Source organism: Sinocyclocheilus grahami, unplaced genomic scaffold, assembly GCF_001515645.1.
Source record: "Sinocyclocheilus grahami isolate Dianchi unplaced genomic scaffold, SAMN03320097.WGS_v1.1 scaffold452.1, whole genome shotgun sequence".
Taxonomy (NCBI): Eukaryota; Metazoa; Chordata; class Actinopteri; order Cypriniformes; family Cyprinidae; genus Sinocyclocheilus; species Sinocyclocheilus grahami.
The window spans coordinates 758,356-781,411 of NW_015505631.1; the positions used below are offsets into that span (position 1 = coordinate 758,356).

General features: G+C 34.9%; 1 protein-coding gene across 2 annotated transcripts in view; it reads left to right on the forward strand.

Moving 5' to 3' along the window:
- The first annotated feature begins 297 nt into the window (after positions 1-297).
- Positions 298-23,056, forward strand: part of LOC107552534 (mannosyl-oligosaccharide 1,2-alpha-mannosidase IC-like) — a 55,808-nt gene continuing 33,049 nt past the window's right edge. The window contains exons 1-2 of one of the 2 annotated variants that reach the window (XM_016234434.1): positions 298-2,334; positions 18,475-18,548. In XM_016234434.1, the coding sequence (XP_016089920.1) occupies positions 1,783-2,334; positions 18,475-18,486 (564 nt within the window). In that variant the 5' untranslated portion in view covers positions 298-1,782 and the 3' untranslated portion in view covers positions 18,487-18,548. Of the gene's footprint in view, positions 2,335-18,474; positions 18,549-23,056 lie in introns of those variants that run through there. The other variant, XM_016234433.1, reaches the window with a different exon arrangement.

Genomic DNA, 23,056 nt, shown 5'->3' on the forward strand with positions numbered 1-23,056 from the left:
GCAAGTTTGCTACAAAGATTAAATGTTCTGTTGGGAACGCTTTTTGTGAATCGGGTTTTTGAATCGGTTTATTGAACGCCGATTCGCTGTGAATCGGGCTTCTGAACCATACAACGCCACATGAAACGTAGCACTGATATTTCCCTTTGTAAATACAAATGTAGCTATTTAATGGAGTAGAACCCCCGTTCTCCAGGCTTGCTACCCAAACCTGCCACACGGTGGATGTGTCGGCTCGCTCTTGCGCAGTTAATGACTCGCTCCCCCTCACCGCTGCTGCTGATCAGAGGCGTTTGCAGCAGACCGCCCAGGATAGTCGTAGAGCCACAGAGCTCTGTTTCGCTTTCTGTCTGCGGATCATAACGGTTTCATATCAAGGCGTTTACATCACGAAACTATCCCGCAGCGATCGGCGTTTATTTTCTTCCGTCCTTCTCTGGTGATAAAACCAGGCGAGCGCAGAAGAGAACGCGCAGTAATGGGAAGACGCGGCGTGGTTTCATTAGGTTACATTTCCGAAGAATGATCTATCCATCTGTCGATCACATTTTACGAGCACAAACATCCTTCTCCATGCATTGGACGTAGACTTTCGGAGCACAGAAGAGTTTTGAGCATGCACGGCGCTTAAACCGAGGAAACCAACAGTTTTTACAAACAATTCTCGTCGCTTCGCTGACACTCTTGATTTGATCTCTGGATGTATTTTTGCTGCTCTTGTGTCCTGCAGTGATGTGCACCGTGCCAAACGCGCGTAGATGCTATGAAATAACACAAGATGTTGCAGTTTTGGGGGTTTTCAGCTGAGATGTGTCTTATTTCATTCGCTAAACTTCAGTGTTGCCCTGTTTGGCGATGAGTCTTCAGCAGCAGCATCATTAGAAAGCAGTTGTGTGTGTGTGAGCACGTTGATGCTTGCGTTTTAATATGCATGAATGTGATGCTTTCTCTTTTTAAAGTGCATTTACGTTCATAGCGCTTCAGTTTAGTCTTCTAGTTGAGCATCATTTTCAGACATCTGTGTGTTTGTAGGGACGTATTGTGGTTGATGTGTGATCCATGTTGGCTGTGCATGACATTCTAGGCCACTTTAACGCTGCTTTAACTTTTTAGGTTCATAAAGCGTCATCTTCGGTGCAGGCATTTGCTTGCCTAATAAGATGTTTGATATGCATTAATGACACATGTTGGCTGTGCATATTTTAGACTACCCAAATGCTGCTTAAACTTCGTAAAGTGCATTTATGTGCATAAACGCATAATTTCGCCTACCAGTTGAGCGTCATTGTCATTTTCAGAAAGCAGTGTGTTTACTGGCACTGCTTGCTTTTAAGGCGTTTCAATGTGCATTGATGCGATGACTTTTGGTTTTGCATGTTATTATATGCTGCTTTAACTTAATGTAGTAGTTACATTTAAGTCTATATAGTTAACATTTCGTGTCCTGTATGGGCATTAACAGTGTGTAGATTGTTTTGGCTGAGCTTAACATTTTGTTGCTTTGACATTTAAGACCTTAAAATCTCATTTCGGTCTCCCAGATGTTGCATGACTGCTCTGAAACTAAAGGAAGCTGGTTTTGAAGCAGTGAGTGCGCAATGACGCTGTTGTTGTGCGCAAATGTGTTGACGCCACCTGTGGTCTCTTAAATCGATTGTTTCAGGAAGGTTTAGTCACTTTGACCAGGAGAGAGTTCAGTTTGCACAGCAGCCGTGTTGCTTGCGCTTTCTAACTAAGTTTAGGTGTGTATCCTCGTGCGTAACGCGTAAGTGGAGAGTTTAAATGGTGCTCCGAAAGTTACCCGGTGTCTCCGCATCGGGCATGGGGCTTCGTCTGTCTCAGAAATTCGTGTTTCTGCTGTTCTTGTCGGGGTTGGTTACTCTGTGCTTCGGGGCACTTTTCTTTCTACCCGACAGCGTGCGCCTGAAGCGCATCTTTCTCTCCAAGAACGAGAATCCCGCGGTGACCGTGGGCTCCGACAATGAGCTTTCCAAAAAGGTGCCCGGGGATCCAGAGCATCAGCGGGTGGGTTTAAAAGGGGGCGAGGGGTCGAATGTCAAACTGAAAGTGAGCCGCAAGCCCTCGGTCACCCATGGAGCGAGAACCGTGGAGAGATCTGTTGGGAGTAGAGCGCAGGACGAGTGGAGTCCGGCGAAGGCGCACGAACCAGCGGCCAGGGACGAGCGGGTCACCTCGGCCGCCCATAACGGGCAACGCGGGAGCGTTTACAGCTATGAGACGTTTAAAAAGTGTCTGCTGAAACCACCTTTGGGGAAGAACATGGGAACTCCGTCGGATTCCGAGACGCTTCAGCGGAGGGAGAAAGTCAAAGAGGTGAGATGATGGCTCTCATTATTGTCTACTGTGAATGGAAGCCCATTTCTGATACATAAGCCTTGGTAAATCAAGAGATATGAAGTCATATTTATGAGATAAAAGGCGGAATTATGACATACTGTGTCATCATTGTGAGATGACAAAGAAAAAAAAAATCATAATTATGTGATTTTGAAGGCAGAATTATAACATGCTATAACTGTGAGATAAGAAGTCGAAACTGTCACATACTGTATCATAATTATGAGATTAAAAGTTGGAATTATCACAGTGTTATAAATGATCACATAGTAAGTCATAAATATGAGATGAGAAGTAAAAAATTATGACAAGTAAAAATTATTAAGTCATTATTATGAGATAAAATTATGAGATAAAAAGTTGGAATTATGACAATGTTACAAATTACGTCATACTAAGTCAAAAATAAGAATTATTAGATAAAACAATATTATTTTGAGAAGTTATAGCCTAAATTGAATATTACAGTTAGTCATAAATATGGGATAATGTCAAAATTATGACATACTACATCATAATTATAAGATAAAAAGTTTAAATTGGCATACTAATTGACGGAAAATTACACTTTTCCTGTCATAGTGACTTTTTATTTTAGAATTTCAACGTTTTATCTCATAATTATGACTTATGATTTCATCATAATTATTTACCGAATTGTGATCCCCCCCCCAACCTCATATTTCAGGAGAAGTCTTCCATAGTTGTGTAGCCTAAAAGGCTGTAGATGTGAAACCTGTAAGATGTGCTACTCCAGTGGGATTGTGCCTGTGAGAAGTGTCACTTGAGATAAGTGTTTGCTAAATGATTTAGAGCAGCAACAGGCATGACTGCTGTGAAGATGCCAGTGCTTTTAACCTAAAGCTATAGGTGAGTCGGGGCTAGTTGTCCCACTTTTACTCCAGCGAAAGTCAGTATAAATCAGTCTGTGTGAACTGTAGAGTCTCGGCTACAAAACATTGGACATTTCCACTGTTATTGCACAAGAAAAATAGATTTTAACACATTGACCACTATAGCGGGGCGTGTTGTCACACTATTGTTCTTGCATATTGTAAGCTTTTAAGGAAGATTGAAACGGTGAAATGATTATGAAATCTAAAACCACTGGCCAACAAAGATCTAGTGACAACTTGCCCCATGCTTTTTGTTCCATACCATAACTTGGAGTCTATACAGTTTGTATGAGCGGATAACTATAGCTGTGTCACTTTGCTTGCTGCTGCTGCTGCTGTGTGTTTGTGTGACCGTTGTTTGAAGCTGCTGGATTGAATCCAGATAAAAGCAACCTTTCGTCTGCCTTGCTTTGATGTGTGTAATACAGGCATCGACTGTGCTGGTGAAGGTTTGTTGTTCCTCAATCTGTCTGCAGGTGAACCGATGATCGTTAAAGCTGTTTTTGGTGTGCTACTGAAACGTCTTGTGTCAGAATGAGTTTCGCTTTCACATGGGGATGAGAACGCTGAAAATGCACACACAACATGCTTCAGTTATTAATGAAACATGAGCTTTAGTGCTGCTTTGCTTTGCTTTTTGTTTTTAGCAGTGTGCTTTAGTGCTGGTAAAGTGCTTATTTTGTTTTTATACTAAACATTGCTATTATTATTATTATTGCTGATGGTTGGTGTTAAGTTTTGAACTTCCGTGTGTAACTCGCCACACAGTTTGTGCTCCAGATATGAATGTTTTTACTTTTTGTTTTAGTAAAATGTAAATAGTATGTACATTTATATTATTATATATATATATTTTTTTTTACATTTTTGCCACTGCTATTTTATAAACATTATTAACTTTTTTTGTAGCCTACTTTTTGGTGCATATTTCAGGTGTACCTTTAATTTTTTGTATGTTTTTGTTTATTTAAAGTTTAAATTGAATTTTTACATTTTTACCACTGCTGTTTTAAAAACATTAGCTTATACACTTGTTTTGTAGCTTACTTTTTTGCTGTACTGTCTTTTATAAGTTTTGTCTTATTTAAAGTTTGAAGTTGCTATTGTGTATGACGAGTCTTGATGTCTCATTTTATTTAAAGTGAAACTTTATAAGAAAAGAATAATTTATGAAAATTCTGTCATTTATTCAGCCTCATGTTGTTCCAAACCCTCATGATGGACTTACTGAGACACAAAAGGTGAAATTTTGAAGAATATCTTTAACAACATTAATGCAGCAGCGTGACTAAAGACTGATCTGATTTGAGAGTTTGTCAGTGAATAAGGACTTCAGTTTGGGTCTGTTCCTCATAGAAAACTCAGAAAAATAAAGCGTTATATACTGCACTACTTTATGATAATTTCTCACTCTAGGGTTTTTTTGTTGATATTTTGGAGCTTGACGGCACTTTGATTATATTTTAGTGTATTCTTCAGAATTTTATCTTTTGTGTTTGAGGGAAGAAAAAGTCATTGTGGTTTGGTGCAGCATGAAGGGGAGAAAATGGAGTTCTCATTTCAGGTGAATTTTTCCTTTCAGATGTCAGAGTGCTGTTTATTCAGGTTCATATAGTTTCGCATTAGTTCAAGACTAAGGTCCAGCTGGCTGACATCATATTGATTTCTCTAACGTACTGAAGTCAGACTTTGTGAAATGAGTAACTGTGGAAACAGTTTTTTTCTACAGTTTTTTTTTTCTACAAAAAAATGTTGGTGTGGAAACCATTTTCATCATTGGGATGTTTTGCATTGTGGTGTTACTTTTACTATCAGTGCTCATTTTGCATAAATCAAACATAAATGCTTATTTTGCATAAATAACATCAACATACTATCAATGCTTATTTTGCATAAATCAGAGCTTATCTTGCATAAACTACGGCTTTATATCAACTTGAAATATTGTTCGCAGCTCACAGTAGGCTCTTTCCATTACAGCTTTGCGCAAAACTTTAGCGATATTTTATAAATGGCGATAAAAAAGTATTGCGAAATGATGACGTTTCCATTAACCAATGTTATGCGACTATAACGTAACCTTTTGCCTCTCGCGATAAATCGCGACAACGGATTTTGGTGGGATTTTGGCTATATTTATTCAAAGGAGGTGTATGCGTGTATCTTTACAGAAGCAGCACAGAGATCCGCTTCAGAAACGTGTTTGGCGCGGCTGGAATAAACACAAGCATTGACTACAGTGGCCGTAATCAGCTTCAGTGGCCGTATCAGAGCCACACTGCACTGCAGACGTGTGCAATGTAAATTATCGAAGCATTAATGGTAGGGAAAGCCCCTTATACTGGAGAGCCGCCACGTATGAAGTGTTTCTTGGAGGTTATAGTACATTGAAGAATGATCATATGACTTTTTACATACGCCATGTGACCTGTAAATGCGGGGGAAAAAAAAAAACGTTTCCATTGCAGTTTTGCGAATTATTCCTTTTTCGCATTGCCTGAAAAACCACCTCATGCGAGCATAACTTTTTTGCGATATATGGGCTTTTTTGCGATTATTGTAATGTATTGGAGCCAAAGGTGGCTCTTGATTATATGGTATATGGGTGTAAAAAACTCTTTATTTAGCTAAATCTTGTGCTTTTCTCCATGATATGCATGTATAGTCTCATTTAGTTGACTGTAGCTGCACTCATGGCACCCGCTGAAGTTTGGAAATGTTCTTGCCAGAGTTTTTTGAGCTTCCCCAGAAAGTCTAGAGGAATTTGCGGTTCGCATCCATGAGCATGTGAAGCTTGTCGAGTCTATGGCCTCTCATTCATCAATGCCTCCCTCCTTTTGTCACGGGGAGCTGACTGGAGGGTTTATCCCCTGTTGGGACATGCTGAATGGGCGTTCACCGCTCTGTGAGATGGATAGAGTTACAAGGAGCAGCTTGGCAGAGCTTGGCCCGAGGCTGGGTGGAATCGGAGAGAGGAGCCGTACGCTTTAATGAGCGCTTCCTCTCAGGAAAGCCAAGATCCTGTTCTCCTTCTCGGAGCGGAGGAGGACGCTGCAGGCCTCGGAGCTGCTGGTGAGGGGGCAGGAGAACGCAATTAGCTTCTGGCTATTGAAACGGGGGATGGAGAGCGGCCGCTAAACGAGAGTCATGATTACAGCAGCTGTTCTTCTGTTTGAGCCTGCACCGCTGAGATTTGCCTTTCTTAATATGGTCAAACTAAACTTGATGCAATTTCTTGGCTACATGTAGGCTAGATTTTGTTGCCACAGTAACTGTGATGACTGATATATAGCACAGGCTGATTATTGAGTTGATACTTGGCCATTTAGATTTTTTTTTTTAGTAAATACTGTCTCAAATAAGAGTTTCTTTCCACTGAGCTGCCAGCATCAGCATCATTAAGTAAAGGAGTAGTTCACCCAAAAATTAAACTTTGCTTAATCGAAAGCAAATAACAAAAGAAACACACACACACACACACACACACACACACACACACACACACAGTTTGTTTGTGGTCAGTAAGTTTTTTTTTTTCTTTTAAGAAATTAATACTTTTTTTCAGGAAGGGTGCATTAAATTGATCAAAAGTGACAGTGAAAACATTTGTAATGTTACAAAAGATTTCTATTACAAATAAATGCTGTTCTTTTGAACTTTCATCAAATAATCCTGAAAAACAATTTGTTTCCACAAAAATATTTGACAGCACAAATGTTTTCAACATTGATAATAATCTGAAATATTTCTGGAGCAGCAAATAGAATGATTTCTGAAGATCATGTGACACTGAAGAGTAATGATGCTGAAAATTCAGCTTCGATCACAGGAATAAATTACATTTGAAAATATATTCACATAGAAATAGATATTTTAAATAGTATTTATAAATAATATTTCATGATATTACCTTTTTTTTTTTTTACTGTATTTTTAAAGGGATAGGTCACCCAAAAATGAAAATTACCCCATGATTTACTCTATGTAAAGGCATTCTATGTGTATATGACTTTCTTCTTTCAGAGGAATACAATCGGCGTTATATAAAAAAAATGCTTCCAAGCTTTAGAATGGCAGTGAATGGGTGTTATTTTTCCAATAGTCCACAAGAAGTCCAATAAACTGCGTCCATCCATCATAAAAAGTGCTCCACGCGGCTGCGGGGGGTTAATAAAGGCCTCCTGAAGCGAATTGATGTGTTTTTGTAAGAAAAATGTCCATATTTAAAACTTTATAAACCCTAATCTCTAGCTTCCGCTAACTGTCGTACGCGCATCCACAAGAGAATGACGTCCAGCGGATGATGTAGGATGTAGCGTCCCTTTAATCAAATAAATACAGCTTTGGTAAGCAGAAGAGACTTCTTTTAACAACATTAAAAGTGTTTATTTACTATAGCAATTTCCATCACTGTTTCAAGGCCAGGAAAAAACCCAAATCAAAATGTCCCTAATGTTGCCAGGTTTTCCATGTAACCCTGTCGATCCTCTGTGTGTTTTACTCCATGCTGATGCGCTCCATCTGGCTGTTTTGAATGCAAGAACGCGTCCTGTGTGAACGGCCCATGAGTGTACTTACAGTATAATTCGATAATAAACATCATTGTGATTATGTGCTGTAATATAACTGAGGAGAAAATGAATTAAAATGTCTGGTTTAAATTTGTGATCTAATTCTAGACGCTTCATTAACTTTGTTGAGCCTCTTTCAGCTTCGGTGAATATTAGGCTGTATTTTGGTGTTTTCTTCCAGAATGCAAGAACATGTAAATATGCCATTTAATGCAAAACTATTTGAGATGCAACACTGTGATTCATATTTTATCAAAATGATATTCATGCAATTGCAAAAGATTTATCAAGTGCATGGAAAACTACTGGAGTGGTTACAAAATGCTAAAGTGTAGGATCAAGGTCAGGTAAAGCAAATGATTTACCTGTTGTTTAGACTCTAAAGGAGCAGTTTGTTTGATTTGCTTGTTGCACAAAGCTCCATGTTTGTTATTTGGAGTTACTTTGCATCAGATTCTGGTAAGCAGACACGGGTGGATGTGACCTCTGCATGTGCTCGACTCCGCTCCCAGCCAAACGCTCTGCTGGGGGCCAGAGTTTTCCATTGTGTGTTTAGGAGTATTTACAGTTCAAATTCTAGGTTTTAAGCTTGCAGTCTGTTTCAATGCATCGCTTCAACTTTCAAACTGATGCTTGGGAAAACTTCTGTTCTTTTCCACCACACACTGGACGTGTAATTATGGACATACTAATCATAGAAAATCAGACGCTTGAGCAAAAGACAATGTTATTGTTATGGTTCTGATGAGGGTTTGGCGGTCTGATATTATAGACCATAGAAATGTGTCCGCTAGCAGAGATTTTCCTGTACTGCATATAGAGTGCTAGATTCCCAAAAATAGGTCACTTAGGTCATTAAATCCTTTTTTTTGTTGTTGAATTTTCAGCAAAAATGCCATAATATTTTATATATAATTAAAAAAATTACAATTAAAAATATTTTTAAAATAATAAAAATATTTATGTAAAATTATATAAATAATAAAATATGCCAGGTTTTCCATGTAACCCTGTCGATCCTCTGTGTGTTTTACTCCATGCTGATGCGCTCCATCTGGCTGTTTTGAATGCAAGAACGCGTCCTGTGTGAACGGCCCATGAGTGTACTTACAGTATAATTCGATAATAAACATCATTGTGATTATGTGCTGTAATATAACTGAGGAGAAAATGAATTAAAATGTCTGGTTTAAATTTGTGATCTAATTCTAGACGCTTCATTAACTTTGTTGAGCCTCTTTCAGCTTCGGTGAATATTAGGCTGTATTTTGGTGTTTTCTTCCAGAATGCAAGAACATGTAAATATGCCATTTAATGCAAAACTATTTGAGATGCAACACTGTGATTCATATTTTATCAAAATGATATTCATGCAATTGCAAAAGATTTATCAAGTGCATGGAAAACTACTGGAGTGGTTACAAAATGCTAAAGTGTAGGATCAAGGTCAGGTAAAGCAAATGATTTACCTGTTGTTTAGACTCTAAAGGAGCAGTTTGTTTGATTTGCTTGTTGCACAAAGCTCCATGTTTGTTATTTGGAGTTACTTTGCATCAGATTCTGGTAAGCAGACACGGGTGGATGTGACCTCTGCATGTGCTCGACTCCGCTCCCAGCCAAACGCTCTGCTGGGGGCCAGAGTTTTCCATTGTGTGTTTAGGAGTATTTACAGTTCAAATTCTAGGTTTTAAGCTTGCAGTCTGTTTCAATGCATCGCTTCAACTTTCAAACTGATGCTTGGGAAAACTTCTGTTCTTTTCCACCACACACTGGACGTGTAATTATGGACATACTAATCATAGAAAATCAGACGCTTGAGCAAAAGACAATGTTATTGTTATGGTTCTGATGAGGGTTTGGCGGTCTGATATTATAGACCATAGAAATGTGTCCGCTAGCAGAGATTTTCCTGTACTGCATATAGAGTGCTAGATTCCCAAAAATAGGTCACTTAGGTCATTAAATCCTTTTTTTTGTTGTTGAATTTTCAGCAAAAATGCCATAATATTTTATATATAATTAAAAAAATTACAATTAAAAATATTTTTAAAATAATAAAAATATTTATGTAAAATTATATAAATAATAAAATATTATTAGACATTACAAAATATTTATAAAAATTATAAATAATTTTTTTATTATATATATATATATAAATAAAATATGCAATTTTTAAAATTAAGTTAGCTACACACAAACACGCACACGCATATCATTAATAAAATACATATTTTGTAATATCTTTATAAAAACAATTTAAAATATAAACATATATTTAATTATATATATATTAATTACATAAGAATTAAAATGATAAAAAATAATAAATAAAAACATTTACATGTGTGTTATGGTATAAAATGATTCTTTTATTTTGAAGATTTTTGTCATTCCACTTACCCCGAGACTAAGGACTGAATTACACCCGTTTATGTCTGTGTTGTTCTGTCATTTGTAGTTCATTCCTGTTGTCCGTTTGTGTGGCCGTAGCCTTTGGCGCTGCGCTCTATGTTGTCACATAGATGACAATTCATAATAGACTGAAGATGTTATTGATGTAGAAGAAGAAAGATTGTGTCTTCGGCTCCATCTGAAGCCTAATCTACAAGCCTGGACTAGAAAGAAGAGGATGTGTTTTTGTATGATATGTACCTCTGTTTTTGAAATCATGCAAAACTTGCATTTACAGTAATGCAATTCACTCAGAAATACACCAGATTACAGAAGAAAAATTGGTGTGAACACCCTTTCATGTTGACTTTAAACCGTCTGCAATGTTTTGCCTCTAGACGTCCATTTAAGTGCGTCACTGTAAACATAGTTTTTGCTAACTCTGTTATAGTTAAGATGAATCTGTTCTGAACCCAGAACATGGGAAAAAGATGAGCCTTATTGCTTTAGGTCTTCGTATTCATCTTTGAGAGGCGTCTCCTCTCATCTCTTCATGCTTTTATCCTGGTCTATTTGGTCAGAACTGAAATCTGTGTGTTAAATCTGACTGTTGTCTTGGAAAGATTATTCATCACAGTAATGCAATTCACTCAGAAATACACCAGATTACAGAAGAAAAATTGGTGTGAACACCCTTTCATGTTGACTTTAAACCGTCTGCAATGTTTTGCCTCTAGACGTCCATTTAAGTGCGTCACTGTAAACATAGTTTTTGCTAACTCTGTTATAGTTAAGATGAATCTGTTCTGAACCCAGAACATGGGAAAAAGATGAGCCTTATTGCTTTAGGTCTTCGTATTCATCTTTGAGAGGCGTCTCCTCTCATCTCTTCATGCTTTTATCCTGGTCTATTTGGTCAGAACTGAAATCTGTGTGTTAAAAGTCTGATTGTTGTCTTGGAAAGATTATTCATTTGACTGATGTCTGTTTTGTTCACATTCAGCACAAACTATTAGGCAGTGCATTATTGTTTTAGCAAGTACCCAATCATGGTGTGAAAAGGTTAGGGTTAGGTAGTTATCAGTCCAACTCACGTTTATATGATGCTTATAGTAGTGTGATGACAGTTATGGTTTTTATTATTATGGTTTTGGTTAATCTCATGAAACCATCAAGTACAGGCCATTTTTTTCTCAAATTTCAAAAGAAAATTAAGCCTATTTGAGGATAATAATAATGCAAAGCATCTCATTACTGTAATGTGTAAAACACTGATACATTTTTAACATTATATATTATATTTAGAAGTCATTGTGTGTTTATGCATGACAGTTTTACTTGTTAAAAATCTAATGTAAATCACCATTGAAAATAATGATTTGATATCACACTTCGATAAATGAATGATCCAATTATAGGCTTCTTATTAAAAATAAGATATACGCTGAACAAAATTATAAACGCAACACGTTTTTTTCATGAGCTGAACTCAAAGATCTAAGACTTTTTCTATGTACACAAAAGGCCTATTCCAAACAACATGCTCAATGGGTGACATGTCCGGTGAGTATGCTGGCCATGCAAGAACTGGGATGTTTTCAGCTTCCAGGAATTGTGTACAGATCCGTGCAACATGGGGCCGTGCATTATCATGCTGCAACATGAGGTGATGGTCGTGGATGAATGGCACGACAATGGGCCTCAGGATCTCGTCACGGTATCTCTGTGCATTCAAAATGCCATCAATAAAATGCACCTGTGTTCGTTGTCCATAACATAATCCTGCCCATACCATAACCCCACCGCCACCCCCCCCCCCCCCCCGAATGAAATGACCTGGACATGTTTTTCATGAGTATGCATGTAATATTATTTGATAACATCATTGTGATTGTTCGGGAGAATAAACCGGGGTAAGATATATTCAAATATCTGAATTTGTGATTTGATTTGAGCTCTTCTATTGGGTTTGGTGCCTCACAGACTGTGTCTATTATATTTTCGAGTTATTCTTCATTCAATAAAGTTCAGAGCAGGAATGCAAATCATGCAAGTAGCAAATTTCACAAATCTGCTGTTTAATGCAAAACTATTAGAAATGGAGCATCACATTTCAGACGTCGTGGCACATTTCATCAGGATGATGTTCTGCTGCTTCCAGTGATTGCGATCGCCGTCTTCGGTTCAGTCAGGCGTTGCGAGTGATTTTCCACTGGGGCAACATTGGTAGAAATAGTTTTTAATTAACTGGATGTTTAGTGCCTTGCCCTGCTTTTGGGAAGGGTGTTTTGTTCATTACCAACACAATTAGGCCGTTAATGAACAGCGGTACACAGAAATCATTACAGCCCAAAGGACTTGGATCATTTTTCCTGTTTAGCTCGTGTGGGAGTGACAGTATCTGCCCACTCTGTTTACAGAATGAGGCGCAGAGCAGATAAATTGCAGTCGTGTTAATGATTGTACATCAGTGTTTTCTGAACTTCTTGTAACACAAAGAGACAAATAATGAAGTATCGCTTTTCAAATGTCAGTGAAAATAAAATGCATTTTGGTTGCTGAAAAACTTACCATTACATGTTATGACGCAGCATCTATATAGTATAAATAATATTAAATGCATATATTAATATATATTATTTTCTTTTTTTTTTGACTTTTTTATTTTAGTTATAAAGTTTAGTATAATATTTTACTGTAGTCATTTTTATTATTAATTTATCATACTGTATACTTTTAAAAAACTAAAAAGTATATACTGATTGGTTTGGTTGAAAGCAGCTTTCTGAACTCTGTTTCGGACCAGTGAACCGGACCTGAGTCCACTTGTAAAGCCGGTCTTGCCTGAACTCATGAATGCGGTCCGTTCTCTTGCAGAAGTGAACCGCTGATGAGGTTTCATTTGCATAATGCATGTCTCATTGCTTCTTCTCAGAGTAAATTGCCTTCAGAGAGCGACTTGCGTTCTCCACATCTTCAGCTGTGTTTTTCTCTTGAGGTTTTACCTGGTTACAGTGGTAAACCGCTGCTAGTACTCATGGTTATACTCATGTTAATGACACACTTATTGTTGGATCTGAAAGTATATTGTGCAATTAGACCTGCAAGTTGAAAGGGTGGATTTAAAGTTGGACTGAGAAATGGAATCAAATGTGCATTTAAATGCATTTTGCATCTATTTCTTAATATTTACTTTAATACTGATCATTTGTTTTGTTGATTGTAACATGCTTGTTATTGTGTTTATTTTTATTTTAAAGTTCCTGTTATAATATTTCACTAAATATAATATCAATTAATTTTTTATAATATTTTTTTATAATTTGATTATACGGTATAATAATATTTTACTGTATTAGTATTTAATTTTGATAATATTAACTTAAATGTTACTATAATATTTTACTATTATTTATTCATTTTTATTAATAACTTGATTATACTAATTACTCAAACTTATATTTGACTATAATTACTACTGTAATTACTATACTATACATTTAATATAATTTTTATTAATCGTTTGAATGTACGGTTTACTTATAAAACTTGAATATTTTACTATAATATTTTGCTAATTATATTAATATTTAAGTTTTTTTTAAATTTATTATTAGTTATATTTTAATTGTGTACTTACAAAACTTAAATATTTACTATCATATTTTACTAAATTTGTTCATTTTCATTCATTTTTATTCTTAATTAATTTGATTATGGGATTTACTTAATAATATTTTACCAAATATATTCATATTTATTATTTATTTTTCATTTTCATAAATGATTTGAATATACTGTTTACTACTTAAACTTAAATATTTTACGAGAGTATTTTACGAAGTAATATATTATTACTGATTAATTTTTATTGTTTTTATTAACAATTTGATTATATGGTCAACTAAAACCTGAATATTTCACTATAATATTTTACTAAATATATTAATATTTATTAATTTATATTATGTTAATAATTTGATTATACTGTTTAGTTCTAAAACTTAAAGCTGTTTACTGCTTTATTTAATTGTTCAATACTTAAAGAGGGCATGCCATTTGTTTACACTTAATATGCACACATATATTTATGTACTTATATTTTTGAACTTTTGTTTACCTACTCATATTTTAATTGCATTTTAGTTACTTTTTAATATTATTAAAGCTAAGTTAGCTCCTGATGGTTTAGTTGTGTTAGCATGCTTTCGTGCGACCCATGACTTCTCATGCATACATGTCAGTCCCACAGCAGAAACAGTGTAAAGCAGTTTGCTCGAGGGGTGGGTGTAGCGGTTGCTTAAGGAAGTGACCCACCCTCTCTGTGTTTCAGAGAAGCCCAGAAACAGGAAGTTGGTTTGCAGGTGTGGTCACGCACAAGCAGAACGCAGAACCCTTCTGCTCTGAACTGGACCTTAACTTTCCATTAGTCAATATATCTTGGGCAAAACGGCAGAAACGTTGAAGTTGGTTTGTTGTGTCAGATTGAATCTGAAAGCGTTTCCTGTTCACTCCTTTCCGTTTTCACACATTCAAAAGCTGCTGGCCTATTAAAGTCAACACAAAACAGCTTTTTACATCTGTAATCTGATATATTTATATAGGCCTACAAAACAAGATATTTAACTGAGAAGTCAGTTTTTGATATACACAGAATTGTGGCGTATGAACACAGAATTGTGGCGTATGAACACAGAATTGTGGCGTATGAACACAGAATTGTGGCGTATGAACACAGAATTGTGGCGTATAAACACAGAATTGTGACGTATAAACGCCGAATTGTGAGAATTGTGGCGTATGACCACAGAATTGTGACGTATGAACACAGAATTGTGGCGTATGAACACAGAATTGTGGCGTATGACCACAGAATTGTGGCGTATGAACACAGAATTGTGGCGTATGAACACAGAATTGTGGCGTATAAACACAGAATTGTGACGTATAAACGCCGAATTGTGACAATTGTGACGTATAAACGCCGAATTGTGACGTATGAACACAGAATTGTGGCGTATGAACACAGAATTGTGGCGTATGAACACAGAATTGTGGCGTATGAACAAAGAATTAGAATTGTGACGTATAAATGCCGAATTGTGACAATTGTGACGTATAAACGCCGAATTGTGACAATTGTGACGTATAAACGCCGAATTGTGACGTATGAACACAGAATTGTGGCGTATGAACACAGAATTGTGGCGTATGAACACAGAATTGTGGCGTATGAACACAGAATTGTGACGTATAAATGCCGAATTGTGACAATTGTGACGTATAAACGCCGAATTGTGACGTATAAACGCCGAATTGTGATGTATAAACGCCGAATTGTGCAATATGAACACAGAATTGTGACGTATAAACATAGAATTGCGAGATATAAATGCAGAATTATGACATATAAATAGAATTGCGATGTATAATCAGAATTGTGATTTGTATAAACAATTGCAACGTATAAACAAATAATTGCGATGTATAAACAGAATTGCGAGATATAAACACAATCGCAACGTATAAATACAGAAATAAATAGAATTGCAACGTAGAATTGCAACATGCAACTGAATCGCTAGATTAGCAGAACCTTGACGTATAAACAAAATTGCAACATACACAGAACGTATAAACGCCGAATTGTGATGTATAAACGCCGAATTGTGCAATATGAACACAGAATTGTGACGTATAAACATAGAATTGCGAGATATAAATGCAGAATTATGACATATAAATAGAATTGCGATGTATAATCAGAATTGTGATTTGTATAAACAATTGCAACGTATAAACAAATAATTGCGATGTATAAACAGAATTGCGAGATATAAACACAATCGCAACGTATAAATACAGAAATAAATAGAATTGCAACGTAGAATTGCAACATGCAACTGAATCGCTAGATTAGCAGAACCTTGACGTATAAACAAAATTGCAACATACACAGAATTGTGACGTATAAACACAATTGCATCATATAAAGACAGAAATAAATAGAACTGCATCGTATAAACCAAATTGTGAGTTAAACACAGAATTGTGAAGTATAAAAAGAATTGACATAACACAGAAATAAATAGAATTGTGATGTATAAACACTATTGCAACATATAAACACAGAATTATGATGTATAAACAGAAATAAATAGAATTTGCAATGCATAAACACAATTGCATCAAACAAACAGAAATCAATAGAATTGTGATGTATAAACAGATTTGTAAGATATAAACACAGAATTGCAACATATAAATGGAAATAAATAGAATTACAATGTATAAACAGAATTGCTAGATAAACACATAATTGACAAAAACAATTGTGACACATGAATACATAAATAAATAGAATTTTGATGTATAAATAATTGCAACATATAAACAGAAATAAATAGAATTGCAACGTACAGTATAAACACAAAGGATGAGATATAAACAGAATTGCGACATATAAACACAGAAATAAATAGAATCGTGATTTGTGACAAACAGTTGTGATGTATAAACAGAAATGAATAGAATTACAAAATATAAACAGAATTGTAATGCATAAACAGAAATAAATAGAATTGTGACATAAGAAATGCAGGTTATAAACACCAAATGGTGATGTATAAACCCAATTGCGACATATAAACACAGAAATAAATAGAATTGGGATGTATAAACAAAATTGCAACATACACAGAATTGTGACGTATAAACACAATTGCATCATATAAAGACAGAAATAAATAGAACTGCATCGTATAAACCAAATTGTGAGTTAAACACAGAATTGTGAAGTATAAAAAGAATTGACATAACACAGAAATAAATAGAATTGTGATGTATAAACACTATTGCAACATATAAACACAGAATTATGATGTATAAACAGAAATAAATAGAATTTGCAATGCATAAACACAATTGCATCAAACAAACAGAAATCAATAGAATTGTGATGTATAAACAGATTTGTAAGATATAAACACAGAATTGCAACATATAAATGGAAATAAATAGAATTACAATGTATAAACAGAATTGCTAGATAAACACATAATTGACAAAAACAATTGTGACACATGAATACATAAATAAATAGAATTTTGATGTATAAATAATTGCAACATATAAACAGAAATAAATAGAATTGCAACGTACAGTATAAACACAAAGGATGAGATATAAACAGAATTGCGACATATAAACACAGAAATAAATAGAATCGTGATTTGTGACAAACAGTTGTGATGTATATAAACAGAAATGAATAGAATTACAAAATATAAACAGAATTGTAATGCATAAACAGAAATAAATAGAATTGTGACATAAGAAATGCAGGTTATAAACACCAAATGGTGATGTATAAACCCAATTGCGACATATAAAAACAGAAATAAATAGAATTGCAATGTATAAACATGCGAGATATAAACAGAATTGTGATGTATGAACGCAGAAATAAATAGAATTGTGACATAAACAATTGCTGCATATAAACTCTGAATTGAAAGACACAAAATCAGAATTGTGAGATATAGAATTGTGAGGGGAAAAAGTCTGAATTGTGAGATAAAGTCGCAGTTACCTCAATTGCCATATAAACTTAGAATTCAGAGGAAAAAAAAGAATTGTGAATTGTTTATTTTTTATGCCATGGTGGAAACAAGCTTCTGTAACAAACAGCTATATTACACAAAGCATAATAGGTTTCACTTAAGGTGAGTTGTTTTATTGTTTTCTGAGCACATGGACAGCCGCTTTAAATTGCAGTGAGATCCTGCACAGTATCGCAGTTTATTTTCTGCGTTTAGAGCTGATAAACCGCGTCGTTCATACAGTATCTCTCCCTCGGTGTGTTTCCTGTTCCCACCTTTCATCAGACACTCATTTCTGTTTAAGGGCCCTCCGGCGCCCACAGGTGTGAGGAGTCCCTGTACTGAACCTCAGAGGGTCTGTTCAGCTGTTTGGATCCTCGACATCTCAGGAGACCCTCTGTTTCTCCTAATGGGATGATAAACAAAGAAATGTGTCTGGTTTCTCCAGGGAAGCAGCGTTGAACAGTAGATGTGCAGCTCTGTGTTCTCCTACCTCTGAATAAATTGTCTCTACATTAGCACTACAGCAGTAACTCACCGTGCTTGATGTGCCGTTATAGCTTTAGTGATCTTTGCAGCAGTAATTGAGATTGTTTATTTTAACATTATTTTTAATTATTTTATATCTTGAAATTGTGACCTTTTCTCATTTAGGATCGTGAATAGGATTGGCTTTGTTGAAAACGACGTGTTTGAGAGAGGCGGGGCATAGAGGACCTACAATAATGTACAGTATTTGAAAAATAATGTGTTTTTTGAACATTAAAGCATGTCAACATATTCTGTTACACCAAATACACAAAATAATGATCTTTAAAATAGCATCATATGACCACTTTAATATACTGAACCTACTTTAATTAAACTGACACTGTGTTAGATAAAGGTATCAAACCAACTGTAAATTATGCAAAATATTATGATACACAGGGCTAATTTAGCAGATTATGTCATTAGTATTTTTCTATATTGAAAGCATAAGAAGAGTTAAGATGCAAAAGTCCTTAAGTGCCATCTGAAATTTTCTTCTAAAATTAGCATTTGTATCACCCTCCCATGTTTAGGTACTGTAATTGCACTTTAATGGCAATCAATGTTCTTTTCTTAGCCATTAAAGTGAAAGAGCTGAATATAAACACATAATCTCTCAAAAAAAAAGGTACAACGCTGTCACTGGGACGGTACCCTAAGATACAAAAGTAAAAATACATTTTTGTACCTTATTTACCTTAAATGGTACACATTAGTACCTTAAAGGTACATATTAATACTTTAAAGTCCCCGCGAACCGGAAGTTGCAACGACTTTGCTTCAGTGCTGTGACGTATTTCCAAGTGCAACAGGACACTGAAAAAGTTTTTAAAAAAAAGTATTTGTATTTTTAAAAAAGTAAAACTGGATGTGTTTCAGTATATTGGATCCGTGCAGTAGGTCTTAAAGTGAGAGCAGCCTAATAAACCTGCTGCAGTCTGTGTCATTCATGTTAATCAAACAACAAAAGACAAAGAGAAAATCACCCACTGCTCTTGACTGAATCACTTTTGGATCTTTAATAAGAATCAATTAATATTTGATTCATACAGTGACGGTTATGCCGTGTTTTAGTTATGCACTTGTTTATTCAATTTCTGTAGTATTTCTTATTACATATTAAATCAGAATCAGAATAAGCTTCATTCGCCAGGTGTGTGCAAACACACAAGGAATTTGTTGTGGTTTCCAGAAGCTCTGGGTGTATATATACATGCATACATACATTTAACACAAGAACATTTAAACACATTTAAATAAAATTAAAATCTAGGGAAAAAACAAACAAAAAACAAATACATCAAAATCAGACGTGCATAAACCTACAGTAGGTTTATGTTAAATAATTAAATTTTTATGTGAAAAATTTTGGATCTTTAATAAGAATCAATTAATATTTGATTCATACAGTGACGGTTATGCCGTGTTTTAGTTATGCACTTGTTTATTCAATTTCTGTAGTATTTCTTATTACATATTAAATCAGAATCAGAATAAGCTTCATTCGCCAGGTGTGTGCAAACACACAAGGAATTTGTTGTGGTTTCCAGAAGCTCTGGGTGTATATATACATGCATACATACATTTAACACAAGAACATTTAAATACATTTAAATAAAATTAAAATCTAGGGAAAAAACAAACAAAAAACAAATACATCAAAATCAGACGTGCATAAACCTACAGTAGGTTTATGTTAAATAAACCTACTGTAGCTGAAAAAAATTATTTAATTTGTATTTTAGTTCTGTTTTGTTTATAAATTGCTTCTTCATTCTTATTTTTACTAGCTAAAATAAAAATAGCTATATCGAGATTTATATATATCGTTATAGTGAAATAAAATTTCTGGTTACACTTTATTTTAAGGTGTCTTTGTTACAGTGTAATTATACATTTAAGTACTGAGTAATATTAATTAACTACATGTACCAACTATATGGTTAGGGTTAGGATTAGGGTTTGGCTTAGGGTTACTTGCATGTAATTATGCATAATTCATAGTTATTATAATAGTAAGTACATGTAACGTGTAACAAGGACACCTTAAAATAAAGTGTTACCAGATTTCTTATATTGTGAAGTAAGATTTAAAAAGAAATTGATATTAGCTTATCCATTTGACCATAGAATGTAAATCTTGTTAACTGCATGCTGAACTTCTGGAATTAATGCATGAGTAATGTCAACTTCAGCTAATAGGTTAGCATGTTAACTGAAAATGCAAAGAAAAAAAGTTTAATTTAATGTTGTATATTATCAAAAAGACAGAAATTGACACAATTTCATGTCTATGATAACATAGAGGAAGCATATTAGAATGATTTCCGAAGGGTCATGTGACACTGAAGACTGGAGTAATGATGCTGAAAATTCAGCTTTAATCACAGAAATAAATTACATTTTAAAATATTTTCACATAGACAATGGCTATTTTAACTTGTAATAATATTTCACAATATTACTGTTTTTATTGTAATTTTTATCAAACAAATGCAGCATTGGTGAGCAGAAGAGGTTTCATTAAAAACATATAGAAATCATAATGATTCCAATCTTTTGACAATACTGTCAAATTACAAATTACAGTGTATAATTTAATGCATAATAGGTCACTGAAAGGGTCTGCAATACAGTAATAATTAGGGTGGAAATGTGCTTGATTGCCATGAACTTGTGTTAATAGGCTTTAGCTTCTTTATGCAAAATATAAGACACTGTAATATGACAAAAATACAGGCTTTGTGAAACTGACACCGTAGCTTTACAAACTGAAGGACTGTAGTAATGGGCAGAGTTGAAGTTGTATTTAACCTGGAATATTCCTTTAGCAGTGAATTAGTCCACATGTTGTCAGCAGGACTCAGTATGGCTTAAGAGCATCGTCACAGTCTGTAAGTTTAGCCGAGTGTGCAGCGGGAGACAGATACAGACTGCATTGCTATTCAGGGCCGGAGAGTGAGACGGCATCTCATCTGAGCCGGCAGGAGGACAGGATCGTTCTCCATTCACTCACCCAACCAGTGAATAATTAATGCAAGCAGAGTAGATGAATGCAGGGCTCAAAGAGAGACAGTTTGCCCCGAGATAGTCCTGTGTAGGCTGACTTTTGACTTGAAGCATGAAGTCTGTTCACAGTGCGGCATTCTGGCCATTAACTGCTGTTTGAATGCATGCAAAAAAAATCTGAATAAATTATTATTAATTGTTCATTTGCTACAGTAGGTGGTTGCACATTAATGTATTAACAGGTGTGTTTGTTGCATTTTATAATTATTTCTCCACATCTCTCTGCTTCAGTGGATGCAGCACTTCAAATATCCCCGAAATTTAGTCTCGAAGCCAGATGTTTTTTGATGACTCACACAAATCCACAACAAAAATCTCATAAAGTTGATAATTAAGTGTCTGGATGGCGTTGCAGTAACGGTCCCCTAAAGCATTGCACAGATCTGTGCACAAAGCATAACGCTAAACTGCTGATGCTCACGCCTTTTTGGGCAGTTTGATTAATACGGTTGTTTTTAATAAACAACAGACCTTGATAAAATACTCAATCATAACGCTAAAGAATGATTGTCAAAAAAGTGAAAACTACTAAATATAAAATACTGATGTTAGCATTGAGATGAATGGTGATACTAACAGATAACTTTCTCCAGGTGTTTATAGGTGTTTCAAACATGAAAATGTGTGTATGTCTTTTTATTTACAAATTACATCAAATTACATTTTTTCTTTGCATTTTCAGTTGACATGCAGATTTGGAGTATAGGATTTACTTGGGGGAAAAAAAAAAAAAAAACTAAAATGCTCTGAAATTCCTAGAAATTTTAACAGCATGTTTTCAAGTATAAGTGAAAAATTACAATTCTGTAAAAAAAAAAAATTCTGAGCCCTAACAGAAAATTATTTTAGTAGTTTACTATTTTTTAATACACTATTAAACACTATTACCACTGAGATGAATAGTAATGCTAACAGAGAACTTTCTCAATAGAAATATCTGAGCATAAGCCAATAACATTGACAGTAAAGATTTTACATGAAAAATATTTTTATTTAATGTCTGAAATATTGTAAATGTATTAATTCATTAAAAGATAAAACAAAAAAAAGTAAGGATAAAACAAAAATCTTCCAATCTTGTTTCCAAAATTTTTAGAGTTAGATAAGATAAAATTGCCATCACACATGCAGTACTCTAAAGTTATTATATTGTACAGTGAATATAAAGCCAGTTTACCTCGGAAAACCTGCTTTGGGGTCCTTAATGTGTATAAACTGGCAAAACAGCACACACATGGTATGAATTAGCAATTGATTATATTGAATTTGAGCTCTATTTTAGCACATTTAAGGCTAACAGCGGAATGAAGCAAAAAAAATAAACTTCATTTTTATTTACAGTGTATTATTATTAGCTGAAGCTAACATTCCTCATGCATTCCCTATGATTACAATGGAGAAGGTCATATTTTCTATTCAGAACCAATGTTGAGTTGTTCACCACGTAAAGCCTTCAGAACAAAAGCAACCCAAAAATCAAAACAAAACAAGGATTGCATAATAATAACCATATCCGTCTGCATTTAGAGAACATGATGCAGGTTCCCATTTCATCCAGCAGCTCCAGAACGATGTTCGACTCATAAACACTCGTCTGTGGGCAGGTTATGTGGTCAGAATGTGTGTTTACAGTCGA